The sequence below is a fragment of the Amphiprion ocellaris genome, chromosome 4 (genome assembly GCF_022539595.1).
Source record: "Amphiprion ocellaris isolate individual 3 ecotype Okinawa chromosome 4, ASM2253959v1, whole genome shotgun sequence".
Taxonomy (NCBI): Eukaryota; Metazoa; Chordata; class Actinopteri; family Pomacentridae; genus Amphiprion; species Amphiprion ocellaris.
Genome location: NC_072769.1, coordinates 6,109,721 through 6,124,805, shown reverse-complemented (window position 1 = coordinate 6,124,805; position 15,085 = coordinate 6,109,721). Strand labels below are relative to the sequence as shown.

The window sequence follows — 15,085 nt, the reverse complement described above, 5'->3', positions numbered from 1 at the left end:
TTTGATGAAGGTTATTGTCAAAATTATTGACTGTTTTTCCCTAAAAGGTTTTGGAGGCGACCAAATCGGAGCTAAATATAAATTGGAGTCTATCCCAGCTGATTTAAGGTGAAGGCAGTGGATACAATCACACTGACATTCAAACCTACAGGCAATTTAGAATAATTAATTAACCTCAGCATACTTTTGGACTGTGGGAGGAAGCCGGAGTACCTGGAGAAAACCCATACATGCACATGGAGAACACGCAAATTCCATGCAGAAAGATGAGGCCGGGACACAAACCTGGGATCTTCAAGCTGCGAAGCAAAAGCATCCACCACTACACCACTGTGCAGCCCTTGAACAGAGACACATTCAGGATTTTTTTTCTACAAAAATAATTCCTTTCATTCTAAAATGGCTAAAACCTTACAGTTGCTTTCTCTAGAATGCAGATCTATGAAATCCCTGCCACTCTCAGCACACCAGCTCACTTACGACCCTGCTCCGTCAAACTACTCTACGCTACAAAATGGCAAGCTGTAATATTTCTAGTAACGCAGCCATACATATTAAAACCAGAAACAGAGGAAGAAAACTGATGCAAAAAGTTCCATCTTGCAAGTTGACAATTGGTTCATTTGATTCATTACTAATGAAACCCCAGAAATAGAAGACTGTCATCACAACACTGCAGTTTTAAGGTGTTTCAAACACTCCAAACCATACAATTAGTAGAAATACATCATCAAGTGGCCCATAATTAGAAGTTCCCTTGCTGACATTTTAACATCCCTAATGCAGAGACAAATGTGCAACTATTTCTCATTAGGTTGGTGGAAAGCCGTGACAATGAGTCAGTGGAGGCACAAAATATCCACTTATGTTACACCGCTGTTTGACAATTTATTACATCTGCCAGAAGATGGTAAAATTTGAAACACTTACCTGAGACAGTTGTTTTTAAAGCAAAATCCATATTTTATATAAAATCTTTGATATTTCTTAGGGTAGTCTTTAAATTTCCAAGTGAACAATGAGGTGAGTGCTCATTAAGTTGCTGATAGGAATGGGCATCTGAATCAAGCAAATACGAACAGAAACTAAAAAAATTATGCCACTGAAAGCTACCAAGAGCAGTAAGATACAGGGTAGTTTGAATCAGAACACACCAGGTGAGACTGAGGTTGTCTTCTTGGTCAAACTTGCAGCTTTAAGTTTCCAGATCGACTTGCTAAACACAGTTTGAACTATTAAAAATTAAAAAAAAAAAATTCAATTGCAGGGCATGTTGTTGCCAACTGGTATCCCTATATTTAACGTCGCTGTTAGTGTGATTGTTTTCAGCCTTTCTACAAATTACATACATGAGGAAATAAATGCAATATGTGAAAATAACTCCAATAAACAGTCTTTATTTTAATACAAAAAATGTTATCAGTGCTAGGGAATGCAACAAAAATCTTGTGTTTTCAAATTCAGAGTGCTACATATTTATACAAATTTGCTTTGTACATCTAAAACTGCATGCATGTAAGAGTGCTACATAGCTGTACATATAAACTGTACACATCAAAACTACATGCATTTCCAGTATATTAAAGTGAAAACATGAAAAAACATAAAAACGTTCTGCTACATGAGAACGAGCATGTTGCTCTGAGGTCAGCTCTTCCTCTCCAACGCGTCCAGCTTGGTGTTCTGGTCCTGCAGAGGCTCTGCTACCTCTTTAATCCTCTCTGGGCTTGTTTAAGCAGCGAATCAAAGTCAAGGTCCTCAAAGCGGCTCTTAGAAGGAGACGCTTCTGCATCTCTGTTAGCGTCTGAGGAGGAAAAGGGACATTTACAGATTTACTGTGATGTTTAATGAGTTACCAAATGGATGAAATAATCTGATTACACAGTGTCAGAGGTAGAGAGTCATGTCAGTTCACGTCAACACCATTACAGCCAACAAATTGTACTGAAAATTTTTAAAAATGGGTTCACTTCAAACCTGAGCCTGCATGAAGTTGTATATGAAGGTGAGAATCATAACCAACAGAGACTCTGCAACTCAAAATCATTTTATTTAACTTATATTTTCTCTAGTGCTGATTGCATAAATTACTTGTCAGTGACCCTGTTCACACCTGGCATTTGCATGTGTGTTGAGCGATCCGAACAGAAGAGGACAGCTCTCTGCAGGTGTAAATGCACCCAAGGACCAAAGTACCAAGGACACACTGAGATCCAATTAGGCTGCAAATGCAAATCTTTTTTTAGCAGCGTGTACTGATGGACCACCTACTGAACTCTCATTTTCCATGCAAGTGGTGGTACATTAAAATGAGACAATAATAAAAAAACAATGCAGGATTGTTGCCTTTATGACGTCAACAAAAAACTGAAATCTAGAGGTTCAATGAAAGTAGATAGCATATTATACAGTGTCATTATTGGATTCGATTTCAGTAGAGTACCGAGTAAAAATGGCAGATGAGGGTGGTAATTTGTATTCTCTCCAATTAGCAAATTACAAAAAGCTCAACAAACATAACATGAGGCTAGGTCAAATAGGCTGAAATGTTTTTTTTTGACTGGAACTGAGTCTGTGAAGCTAGCGTATCACTCAATCATAGCAATCTCGATTTATTTGTTTAGTAGCCACTCTTTTATGTGCCACAACTCTTTCCTACTATACTGCACATGAATGTCTAATAAAATATGAAAGTATATATCATCCCCATCCTGACCACTGTTCTGCTCATCTGACAGAGATCATAAAGTACAGCGGTAGACTATGAAACAATAGACAGATGATGCAGCTACACCACATGCCATATTTAACAATGTCGCTTTAAAACAGCAGCCCTGAGGAAAGATGGGTCATTTTGTCAGATACATGTTGCCTCGAGTCTCCTCGTGTCTCTTCATCACCTGCTCCGCTCGGACCTCTGGCGGGAGGAACTAACAAGTGAGGACTGGAGTCGAGGGAAGGAATTAAGGATGTACAAACTGGAAAATGAGATGGGAGGCAGCTATTTGGGCTGTTGGGCTGCGTTAGCTGCCTCCTCATCCGTCATCTTCACCTAGTTAGAGGAGCTGCATTCACTTCTAACATTACTTTTCTCTGTCCAATACGATAACACAGATTCATTGCCTTTACTTTACCGATCATGCTCACTTCTATGTGAAGTCACTCGACAAAGCTCCATTCTTCAACATTATCACTGTTGTTTAAATGACAGCATAAGTCAGAAAAACTGACAAGTGTTCAATTATGAGCACATTTAAAAGTAAAACAGCCCGCAGTTAATAAAATTTAAAGGCTCTGTTGACTTCCAGTTCGTGATAAACTTGTCCAACTTTTATGTTCTTCATTCTGCAGCCCACACTGTTCCCACCAACCTGACTTTAGATTGGTTGCATTCAAACACCCACAAAGTTGGAGGGTGGTCAGAGCGTTTTCAGCCTGTCCACTGTCACACAGCCAATTTAACTTCATCTACGTCCCGAGAATAATTTCTGGTGCAGAGATCCAAAAGAATAAACGACAATTTCTCTTTTTGTAAATTTTCATGAGTTTTCAAGGTCTGAAAAATTGGACTTCTGGGACATGTGAAGAACGCTGTCCATCAGTCCAGAGATGTGACTTTGTTGTTGTTAAAGTCTCACCCAGATCAGCGTAGTCTGAATTACAGAACTGCCTCCTTCCACCGAAGCAGATGTCAAATGGCAGCTCATCCGGCTTCCGTAGTTTGCCGCCGTTATCGATGGCAGCAAATGCATCTTCCATGGTGTAGAACGTAACGAAGCCATAGTGGTCGCTGGAAGAACCAAAGATGGCAGATTTAAATGCTGATAAACACACTAACTGATAAATGTAAAAGCTATATTAAATACAGGTGTTGATTCTTACCCTCGATCTCTAAAGTGAAGCGACACACATTCCACCTCTCCGAACTGAGAGAAACGTTCTCTCAGCTCATCGTGCGTCATGGATCTACGGATTCGGCCGACGTACACGACTCTCCGCTCATCCTGTGTGAAAGGGGTTAAATATTACAGAACTGCTGCCTCCTGAAAACCACAAGCACATCACAACACATGACATGCTGTTATCTTTTACTCACTATGGCTTTAAGTTTCTGAATCCTGATCTCATGTTCCCTCCTGAGACTCCTGGACTCTCTGCTGCTGCAGCGAACGTGAGAAAGATGATTACAGATTAAACTCTTGACCACCAACTAAAAAACATCTACTTTGACTTTGCTTACATCATGCCCCATCAACAACATTGACTGACCTGCAAACATCTCTCCAGCGCCTGCAACACATCTGCGGTGAAGGAGACCTGGACTGGGACCAGGATCTGGATCTTGACCTGCTGTATCTGGACCTGGAATAAGACAACCTGTAGCGCCGAGGAGGGGAGCGGGAGACGGAGTAAGATGGAGACGAGGAGCACGAGCTGCTCTCTGACCGCTTGTGATGAAGCCTGTGAGATGGAAAAAAAACACGATAAAAATGATGCAGAAAATATAACTGTACAGAAACTAAACTTCACCCTTTAAATCCCACAGGAGCGGCGCCGCTCCCATTTTACGAGCGCTCTTTAAATTACCGTAACTCCTCAACCATTTGAATGGCCCTCTTTGATGGCGTGCCGTCTTATCCACTGGTACACTTTTATTTATAAAGCAATCCTAGGTCTACTTCCACGTTATTTGTGTGACTGCATTTCCAGAATCCACAACAATTACTGCTTACGCTCCAATGATTTATACTTGTTAAACGTACCAAAGGTGCTTTCTGAATTAGGGAAACACTGTTTTAAGTATTCTGCACCTGCTGCCTGGAACTCACTGCAGAAGACACTTAATCTGAAGGATCTCATCACTATTGGAATTTTTAAAAACCGTATGAAGGATCTTGCAGCAGCTACTTTTCACACTTGTTTTAATGTAAATTCTTAATCCTGTGCTTTAATCTAGCACGCATTTTATTTATTTTGTTGAGTGAGTTAGTGTTGTCTGTTTTTAATTGTTGCACTTTTAATGTTTCTCTGGCTGCTGTCTTGGCCGGGCTTCCCTTGAAAAAGAGGTCATTGTATCTCAACAGGACCGACCTGGTTAAATAAAGGCTAAATTAAATTTTAAAAAAAAATAAAATTTGCGCTACAGAGAAAATTCAAACGGTTCCTGAAAGAAGAGAAGATGCACTTTACGGGGTATTGTGGCATGTCAAAGGAACCACGTGCAAAGACGTCCATCACAAAATCCCACGGGAGCAGCACCACTCCCATTTTACAAGTATTCTAAAATTACATTTTTTGTAAATATTTATTATAGTTCACATTTTGCATTTTTGTTGTCTAATATTTTGTTCATGTTCAACTCCAGTTCCTAATTTAGTAAAATCCTGAAAAAAAGTCAGTTTTTTGTTTTTTCCCACTTTAAACTACATAGTTTATGTCAGATATTGCCAGATATTGAAAACTCAGGTTGTTCTGAAAAAAAAGGGTAAAAGCACTCACTCATAGTCTGATTTCTGACTCTTTTACAGCCCAAATAAAAATATCCAGGCGGCCTGTATGAGCCTTGGGTGTTAAACGGTTAAATAACAGAGGGTCGGTACCTTCGCCTTTTTGGAGAGCGAGATGCAGAGCTGGAGGAGGACGATGATGGTGAGGAGCAGGAGCTGGAGCTGGAGTCAGACCGTGGAGATCTTCTCCGGTATCTCCTCCTGTCCCTCCCTCTGACCGGAGGGCTGGGTGGAGGTGTAGGGAGGGTGCACTGAGGTTTTGTGTTTTCGCTGAAACCACCGTCTTTTTCTGAAAACTGCAGAGCTGCTTCTGTAGATGGCTTTTCCTCTGATCTGTTCCTGGTTTGCTCTGACTTCACTGAGATTTGCTTTCTGCGTTCAACAGCAGCATTTGAGTCCTGAATGACCACCTGCTGTTCAGTAGTGGTTGTAGAAACATTCTTAACTTTGCTCCGCTGAGAAGCACTTGCATTAGAATGATCCATCGGCACGCAATAGTCGTGATCAGAGGAAATATGTGAGTACATGTGAGGAGAGGTTTGGGCGGCAGGCGGTTCTGTGTGAGTCCTCCTGGGCGGCAGAGGGCGAGGGTCGATTATCTGAATGGCCTTGGATGGAGGGCTTTTCCATCTTGCAGGCTGCTCTTGCTGAGAGCTCAGGATGATTTCAGGGCAGAGGGGTTCGGGGATGTCTAACGTTTGGATATCTGGCAGATTCCTGAGGGTGTTTTGTGTTACGGCTGTTTCTGAAGCGCTCAAAGAATCAGCTGGTTCCACGGATGGTTGTAGTCTGGAAGTCTTATCTGAGACGACAGGCTCAGTTCTGTGGAGATCGAAGCATCCAGGTTTGGTCTCACAAATGATCTCCTCTTTAGCTAGAGGAAATAAAAATAGAAAGAGGCTACATTAGACTGCATGTGAACAACTGTTAGGAGAGCGTACGCCAAAGCGTCTCTCTCTGAGGCCAGTTTATTTTTTTATTGTTTGCAGAGGGAATGCTGCGTTTTGCACAATGAACAATACAGCAGCAGTGTGAGGAGGTGTTGAGCGTCTTTAGCATGGCACATACTTTATTCCTGGTTGCCAAGACGTTAAAACTGTTTAACTGTGGGTACGATGCTGCACTCTTCACTGTAACTTTTTATTTAGTTGAAAGATTACAGCGGAGGGATGCCACAAATGTGACACTGACAAACCACAACATTCTAGATAAGCAGGTGCTTAACAAAAACGGAGGGCTGACCTCTCAGTGTCCATGTCTACCAGATGACATCCCTGTACTGTCAAAATATTAATATGGCAAATAATGCTTGGAAATACGGTGCATTTGCTGTAAATCTACCAAGTTCACCATCTGTTCAGTACTTGCAAAAACATTACATCTGCAGATATTCCTTTTAATTGCACCTAAAGCTTTTAGATTTCTCATTGATATTGTACACAACAGCACCTGGTGTTTTCAGCTTGTGAAAAATGCTGTTGTGGACAAAGACTTAATACAGTATCATCAGTAGCCTGACTGCTCACCTTGTGTTTCCTCAAATTGTTCCAGCAGGCTGGTCAGATCAGGAGCTTCGATTCCTGATGGAGAAGAACAAACAGACTTAAAACGGTTGCTTTGGAATCTGCCATCTTTCAGTTTCCTCTTACTTATATATATCATCATCTTTAACGCAATATATCACTAAAACAAAAGCAGTTTTAGATCATTATTTTAGGAATCGGTGAAGATTTTGGACAATCTGCTTTGTTCAGTTCCATGAGGAGATCAGTGTCTCTCCCCTCTAAAGCCCGAAACATGCTGATAAGTTGAAAGACATGTTATCTTTTTTAAAAAATGCCAAAATGACACCATTTATTAGAGCCAGAAAATGGAATAACAGGACGAATTGTCAGATTTTCACCTTTGTTGGTTCCATCATGTTGATTTGTGGTTTTCTCAGGAAAAAACAACCAAATCTAAGTTTAACTCGTATTTTTTAAAATGAAAATCATGTTATTCTATTTTTCCCATTTGAAAATTTGTCCAAAATAAATTCTTTGTAGTAACCAGATTCTGCTTATCACTTTTAAACATGAACTAGCTGTTTCTGTTCTTTCCTGGCAGTAGCTTCACCAAAAGTAAACCATCTCCTGGCTATTTCTCATGATGTCACACTATTCCTGTAAATCAGATTAAGTCAACCGTCATCTCTCCACAGTTTACCTGAGTCGACTGTTGCACTCTGCCCTTTACAGGAGGTTGTAGGAGATGCCGGTTCCACAGGAGGACGAACACTGTGGGGAACATCTGGTAGCTCCTTCTGTAACGGCGTAGGAGCATCTGCAGGAGAAAGTGGCTGACTGGACGGACACTCTGTTGGTTTCACTGAATCTGGACTTGATGACGGAATAATCTTTGGTGGCAGGTCGGTCTCTTTCGTTGCGCTGCATTTTTGAGGCTGCGGTTTTTTGCACTCTGGAGCAGACTGAGTTTCTGCTGGAGATGCAGAGGAAACATCTGGAGGTGTCTCAGTAAACTTGGCCTTAATTTCTTGAATCAGCGAGACTATATCTGTGTTTAGTAATGACATTTGGCGTTTTGGTTCTGAGAGGGATGCAGCTGAGGATTCATTTTGGATTTCTTGCAGGCTGGAGTCTCTGCTGCTGAGCTCCACTTTACGGCAGGCAGTGGATGGTGAAGCCATCTGAAGAACTGGCAGAGGCAGCAGGACAGGATTTGGTGGATCGCTACTAAACAGTGTCGGCCTCTTCACTGGACTTTTCTTGCTTTCGCGGACGATGATATTCGGGTTTGCTGTGACGTCTGGCAGCGGCCTAGCAGGTGAGATGACTTCTGATTCGGTCCTTGGACGCTTTAATCCGGTGCGAGTGGATGGTTTGGCCTCAGAGGGGTTTGGAGGGAAGCAAGGGGATGAAGTCTTGTAATCAGGTTTATGGATTTCTGGATAATGGCGTGTTGTCTTTGATCTACAGCTGGGATGTTTCTGCCCCTGTAAACAGAGGATAGGGGTCAGCTCCTTGGGCGGCTCAGACACAGATGGCCACTTGGTGGTGTAGTTCCCCTGTTGCTCCACCAGAGGCAGCCTCTTCTGCCTCAGCTGCCTGTACTGCTGAAGGCTCAGCGATTTGGCCTTCGTCTCACCTTTAGGTGTTCGAACCACAGTTTCATCACAACTCATTTCTGAGGATGTTCGGGGTTCAAGGGCTGAATCTGCTGGACTTTGAAGTGCTTTTGTGTTGTTCAGTGGTTCAGTTTCACTTGTGTGTTCACTTGTTAGACTTTTCTCATTCAGCTCCTCTTCCACTGAGTCATCAAACGAAACCACTTGAACAGAGCCAAAGCTCACTCTTTTCTTCTCTCTGGACGCTGTAGCTCTCGGCGACTTTCTATTCAGCAACACGCTCTTCAGGCCGCTATCTCTTTTCCCATCTACTTCGTCTTCCTCCTTTGTCTGTTTCGCAGGTGCCTCATCATCAGACACAACATTTATCTCCTCATCGCTCTCTTCAGTAGGTCTTTCATACTTCCACACCTCTTCCTGGGAGAATATGGTGTGATTTTGACCCACTTTATCCCCTTCTTCCTCCACATGCAGCTTCAGACAGTAGGGGTGCATGATCCTCACCAGGCTGACAAGAGAAGTAGAGGTGAAAACCTCCACTTCGGCCTCGGCCTTTTTAGATTTTGGTTGAAACAACATCTGGCTTGGTTTTTTAAACATCTGCGACATATTGTGTTTTTCTTCTTTGCTCTCCTGGTCCTTTTCTCCATCACTCTTAATCATTAATGTCACATTTGGTTTGAGTCTTGGTCTGAGTCTGTGCGCAAGAGAAAGCTCCTAAAGAGAAGAGAGAAAGAAAAAAGAACATTTACATCTTCTGAGTTTTATCTTTTGGCAGCTGAAAAGGTGAATAATGTGAGTGGGGTTGATCAGTCATCAGCGTTTGTATCATTATAAAACCACTATTTGTGATTGCCAGTAGACAATGCAGACATTTCTCTTGCATCACTCACTTTAAATATAGTCGGTCTTACAGTACAGCTGCTGTCAACTTGCATTTTGCTTCATTTTACAATGTAGTCGTAACAAAATAAGTTGTGTGCGATGTATCTGTGCAGTGTCTGAAATTTACCGGTACATGACGGCCTGTAGATTAGAACATGCACCATCCAAGCAGTTTTTCTGATGGCAAACTAATAAACTGCCTTACTGTGTTACATAAAGACTAGTTTCAGTACATTGATCAACAATATTTGCGATTGAAAGCGCTTCAGGTTCAAACATGAAGTAAAGATGAAAGATTCTGTAAACCTTTCGGCTGCTTCGTTCATCATGCTAATCAACACCAACATAAACAGCAGTGGACAAAAGCAATGTGTCTGCAAATGACACCAAAGTGCTGTAGAGACTCTCAGCAGAGTTTAGTACTACATGACCATTTCGGTGCAAGTATTTATCCAAAAGGGTGGCAGATAGCTTTCTAAGAATTTACTCAGGAAACAGCAAATCTACCTGCAACTGGTGCTTAGTTGGTGTTCATTTTAGACTATGTATATGTGATGTAAAAAAGTCAACTAGTAATGAGCAGATTAACAACAAGAGTTGTCTCTTCAATTGTCTGATCGCCAGCTGACACAAGCCGTGTGTTCGTGAGGAACTGAATTCTGGGTAATTGTTCTTAAACTTAAAGTATTCTTGGTACCCACCACTGAAGTGTCCCTGAACTCAGTGTGGTTGAGAAGCTTCGTATCCGGCAGCGTGTCGAAGGGAGACAGAGTCTGGTCGTCGTCCTCCACACTGTCCAGCATCTCAGTCAGAGCCGACAGCAGAGTCTCACTTTCCTCTGCTCCGATCTTACCCTGAAACAGGCAAACCAAAAACAAATTTAGTGATACACGGTCAAACTCTACCAGTGGGTTTTCTTTGCTATGTGTTCACTTTGGACCCTGATGGAAGTGACTAATGGCCAGTTCATGCTTTCTGCGGTTGTGTGCAGATGCAGCTCTGTTCACACCACAACAGAGCCGCGTCGGTCTATGAGGCCAGTTGCATTTCCTCTCATCGAATACAGAAAACCACACAAGGAAACAGCAGCTGCTTATAGACTGGGCTGCAGCACCAGATGCGATTATTCCTGAGATATCTGGAGAAATCAGGACGTGTTACTGCGTCTGGGCTCCGTCAATGGAAACCAAGTACAAATCAAAGCTCATCCAAAGTCCTGCAGCGACTACTTTGATTACATCCTTTACATGATGGATTAGAAAGGTAAAGATGATGGAAAATCTCTTCCTATATTTTCATCTCATACCAAACATTGTTTTCAGACATTTGCACAATAGGTGAGCTATAGGCATGGATGTTCCAAATGGATGAGAAAAATTTAAGTCAAGGCTACCCATATGGATACAAAAATGTACGCAGAGAGCATGAAGTAGCTTTAACTGTGTGACTACAGCAACACAGACAGGTTAGGGGATGGTTCAGACAACCATTTAGACTAATCTTCTGTAACTCTGACCTCTGACGCAACAGTGGAGTCTTCAAAAATGGCCAGGATGGAGTGATCCACGCAGGACTGAGTGTCCATGTCCACACCTTCCACATCACCTCCACACAGGACCAACTGCAGACACAGAGAAACATTAGTGAACTGTTTATCTCATGCTACGTGGATTTGCATGCACTCTGATCAGGCCTACTTCTGCCTCCTGCTTTCCTTTCATCGCCCTCCTTCCTCTGGGTGCGACCAGACGCTGAGCACACAATAAGCTCAATATTAACTTTCTCAGGAAAAACAGGAAGAACTGCCTGCTTTGGAAACGCTTCAAATGCAAAGCAGAGCTCATGTTGGATTTGTAGCTATAAAGCAACAAGCTAATTAAACCGACTGACAGAGAGACACCTCGCTGGACGTTAGAATGACAGTAAATCAACTCATAAAATAATACAAAGGCGTGGTGCTGCAACTAACCATTAACTAACAACTTTCTTGATCAGTCCATTCAACTTTTGGTCTTTAAAAATATCTGAAAATGGACTGACTATTAAAACTGGTTCCAATTACTGAACAACTGGAGACCTCTGTAAACATAAATATGCAAATAACTAAAAACTAACAGTGCATTGTGAAACTTTTACATTGATTTAATGTCTTACTCAAAACAAATATTGAGAGCTACAAAACAGCCAAAAAAGAGACATAAACATCTACAAAGACATACAAAAAGACCAGAAAATGACACAAAATGACCACAGAAAGACAGAACCAAATACGGTACCAAAAGGACCAGAAAGAGCTCAAAAACCCCATGCCAACTGAGACACAAGCACCTTTTAGACAAACAAAGATGCAAAATGGCTGCAAAAGGGACACAAAACAATAATAAAAAAAAGAGCTGAGAAACAAACACAAAATGTCAAGAAAGCAATTAAAATTGATGCAAAATGAACACAAACAGATACAAACAGAAACAAAACAACAGGAAAGATGCACAAAATGACTGAAAACAAATACTGAGAGTAACAAAAGATCATAAAACAGATATAAACAACTACAAAGACACACAAAAAGACCAGAAAATCACACAAAATGACCACGGAAAATCAGAACCAAATATAGACATAACATAACTACAAAAAATGCACACAAAATGACCGGAAAGAGTTCAAAATAGACACAAAATGAACACAAACGGATTAAAAACCAACAGAAAAGACAAACAACTACAAATACGCACAAAATGACCAGAAAGAGATTAAAACTGACCAAAACCAGCAGGAAGAGACACAAAACAACCATAGAAAGACAGAAAAACAATAAAAAAGATGAAAAATAAACACAAATAGATGCAAAACCAAACAAACACTGAGATCATCTAAAATCTAGAAATTGTGTGAAAATAATGGAGCTCCGAGTCTCTGATTAACAATTTAGCAGAGAAAAAACTGGTTCAATGAGTCTAGTTCTTTTTGTACTCATTTCATTGTCACATCATGTCCATTTTAGACTTTTCACTAACATTTCAAACTCATATGTAACACCATATAAAGAATGTTGAAAATTTCAACAATAGACAGGGTATAAAATGTGCTTCAAAACAGGCCTTTGTAGTGAGAATACACATAACACTAAGCATGATGATTTCTTGCACATTAAAGGCAATGAGTCTGTTACTTTTTGTTATTTAAAATTAGAAATCTATAGATTTAAATGACATTTTTGATAATTCCATAAACAAAAATGTCCATTCAGGAAATGAAGCCCCAATTGAAAACTCTACTGATATTTTTATTCTCCAAAACGGATCATTCTGGTGCAGGTGATTCCCTTTTTCACGCTGGTTAAAACCACCTTTGGGCAACGCCAACAATTCCTCTATGTAGGAAAAACCTGGTTGTTACATGGTTAATTTACCAATTGTAAAACGCGCCAATAAGGTGCATCTTTACACTCATGAAAACTTTCTGAGGTCGTCTACTATCATACTTTGAGGAAGCAATAAAGTGCAAGTAAATAGAAAAGCAGTGCGATATTGTGTATTTTCTAGAACTACTTTTCTCATTAGCTTTGTGCAGAAACCCAATATTGTAATCTTAGAGTTTTAGTAAAGCTAGTATGGATGTATTAATGCTATGTATCTACATAGCATGCAGAACATGTTAAACTGTCCTGTCAATAGATTTACAGTTTCACGCTGTCCTCATGTGGCGTCTCATGTCACGCTCTATCAAATGTTTTCTATCTACCACACAGTGAACATGAGATTGTAAAAAATACATCTAATATCATTATCTGTCAGGAAAAACTTCAACTCGACACACTCCACAAACTGTTCCGCCATAATTGAAATACTTTAAAATGATCAGAAGCGAGAGATACTGAAAAATTCCCATTTTTGACAACACAAGTTTATTATGAAGATGGGTTTGGGGAGGAATATTAGAAACCAGTTTTTGCTATAAATGCTGTGGAATGTAGATTAAATGGATCATGCAACAAATATCTCTAAAACTGAATTTAATTATGGTTAATGTGAATTAACTACAATTAAAGTCTTACATATTTACATATAAAGAGCAACAGGTCCACTGTACAGGGATTTTAGACCAAAATAGCTGCAGATTGAAACCTCAGATTAAAGCTGCTGAAGTTGATCATATAGTTTAAAATGAAGCAGCAGGTCAACATCTGGACAATCGGACAGCTGCCAGGACCCGCGGGACTCTGACGAGACGTTTATGAGTCAGGAGGGCAGTTCAACCCTGTGCCTGCGGGGAAATCTGTTAAAACGAGGCTTCCCAGAATGAAACGTGGACGGTCCACGGTGAGGAAGAGCAGTGAGATCAGATCGGGGTGCAGCCTCGTCTGAACATCTTGTACCACAGCAGAAATAAACCGATCAACTGTAAATGTCCAGTCACACCGAAATAAATCACAACACGCTGTCCACGAGGCTGTTAATGCCCGGACAAAGCAGCTGATCGATCAGCTCTGATCACCTCTGATCGGCTCTCTACTTCTACTATGAGCCTCGATCAGCCACGTGTCGCCATTGCGCGCATGTGGCCTCGCGTGCCGGCGAAACGCGCCCGATTAAATCACCGAAAACCGGCCCCGCGTGCCTCATCGCATGCCCCGTTAACTAAAGTGAGGAAACCGGTACCTCGGCGGGAGTGTTGCCGGTCAGGAAGGCGCTGCCGCCGGCGTTTAACGCCCCGTCCTCGCCCCTCCACCGCGCCGCCATCTTGCTCCTCCACATGGACCGCTGGCAGGCCGGACGGAGACACGTGGCCACCGGCCGGAGGCGCGGGAAAGAGCACCGATCTGAGATCAGACCCGGAACTGCAGATCATGTAACGGGAAACAGAGGAGACGGTGAGAAATCTGATCCGCAGTCAGCTCTGCGGCCCACGTGGTTCTCATTGATCACGAACTGGTTTTAACCCGGAAAATAGCTGATTTTATTATATTTTGCTACGAAGACACTCGATTTATTATCACAAAGACGCTGTTTTGAATTGATAATATGATTGATAAATTCACAGACTAATTTAAGAAACAGATTTTTTTGTTGTTGCTACATATACTTTGCTACACTGCTTCATATCATTTTATTAGCATGGATTCAGTCATATAAATCAGAATTTCTTGTTAGAACTTTAAATTTAAGGTTTTTACTGTTTCATGCTGTGGTTCTGTTGCTCTAAAGCGACTCCTAGTGGCCAAACAGCGACATAAGTTCAGTCAACTAAACTTACTTCACCTCTAAAAAAATTAAAACATCCTGAAAAAAGCTTAATAATATTCATCACTTATTCCACAAAAATGAAATTTTAATATATTCTAGACTCATTAAATGTCTCCTGCTGTTTTTATGTTTCTCTAAAGCGACACCTAGCGTCCAAACGACACAAATTCAGTCAACAAAACCTTCCTGTGCAGCTCAAAAAGTTTCATATTTTCCACCACTTACACAAGAAAGGGACATTTTTATATATTCTACACATATTGCATGCAAAGTGAAATATTTCAAGGCTTTATTAATTTTATTTTTCGGGCTGCACACTGGCT

At 41.2% G+C, this 15,085-nt stretch overlaps 1 protein-coding gene across 2 annotated transcripts; it reads right to left on the bottom strand.

Moving 5' to 3' along the window:
• Window positions 1–1,381: 1,381 nt before the first annotated feature.
• On the bottom strand, window positions 1,382–14,330 carry LOC111581969 (peroxisome proliferator-activated receptor gamma coactivator 1-beta-like). Of its 2 annotated transcripts, none has more exons than XM_023290400.3 (11): window positions 14,178–14,330; window positions 11,033–11,137; window positions 10,218–10,370; window positions 7,713–9,348; window positions 7,034–7,087; window positions 5,601–6,381; window positions 4,270–4,461; window positions 4,097–4,160; window positions 3,883–4,004; window positions 3,639–3,790; window positions 1,382–1,804 (listed from the first exon to the last, which is right to left on the bottom strand). In XM_023290400.3, exons 1-11 carry the CDS (start codon window positions 14,271–14,273, stop codon window positions 1,704–1,706), a joined length of 3,456 nt encoding a protein of 1,151 aa, XP_023146168.2. In that variant the 5' UTR covers window positions 14,274–14,330; the 3' UTR covers window positions 1,382–1,703. The 2 variants fall into 2 exon arrangements, with proteins under 2 accessions (XP_023146168.2, XP_023146169.2); XM_023290401.3 differs by having other exon boundaries at window positions 4,097–4,157.
• Between the last annotated feature and the right edge of the window lie 755 nt (window positions 14,331–15,085).

Coding starts and splice junctions, on each gene's coding strand:
- LOC111581969 (XM_023290400.3), bottom strand. CDS start 14,273: ATGTGGAGGAGCAAGATGGCGGCGCGGTGGAGGGGCGAGGACGGGGCG. Junction 10,371..11,032: donor ACTCCACTGTTGCGTCAGAG/GTCAGAGTTACA, acceptor TGCCTGTTTCAG/GGTAAGATCGGAGCAGAGGA. Junction 4,161..4,269: donor CGCTGGAGAGATGTTTGCAG/GTCAGTCAATGT, acceptor CGTTCGCTGCAG/CAGCAGAGAGTCCAGGAGTC.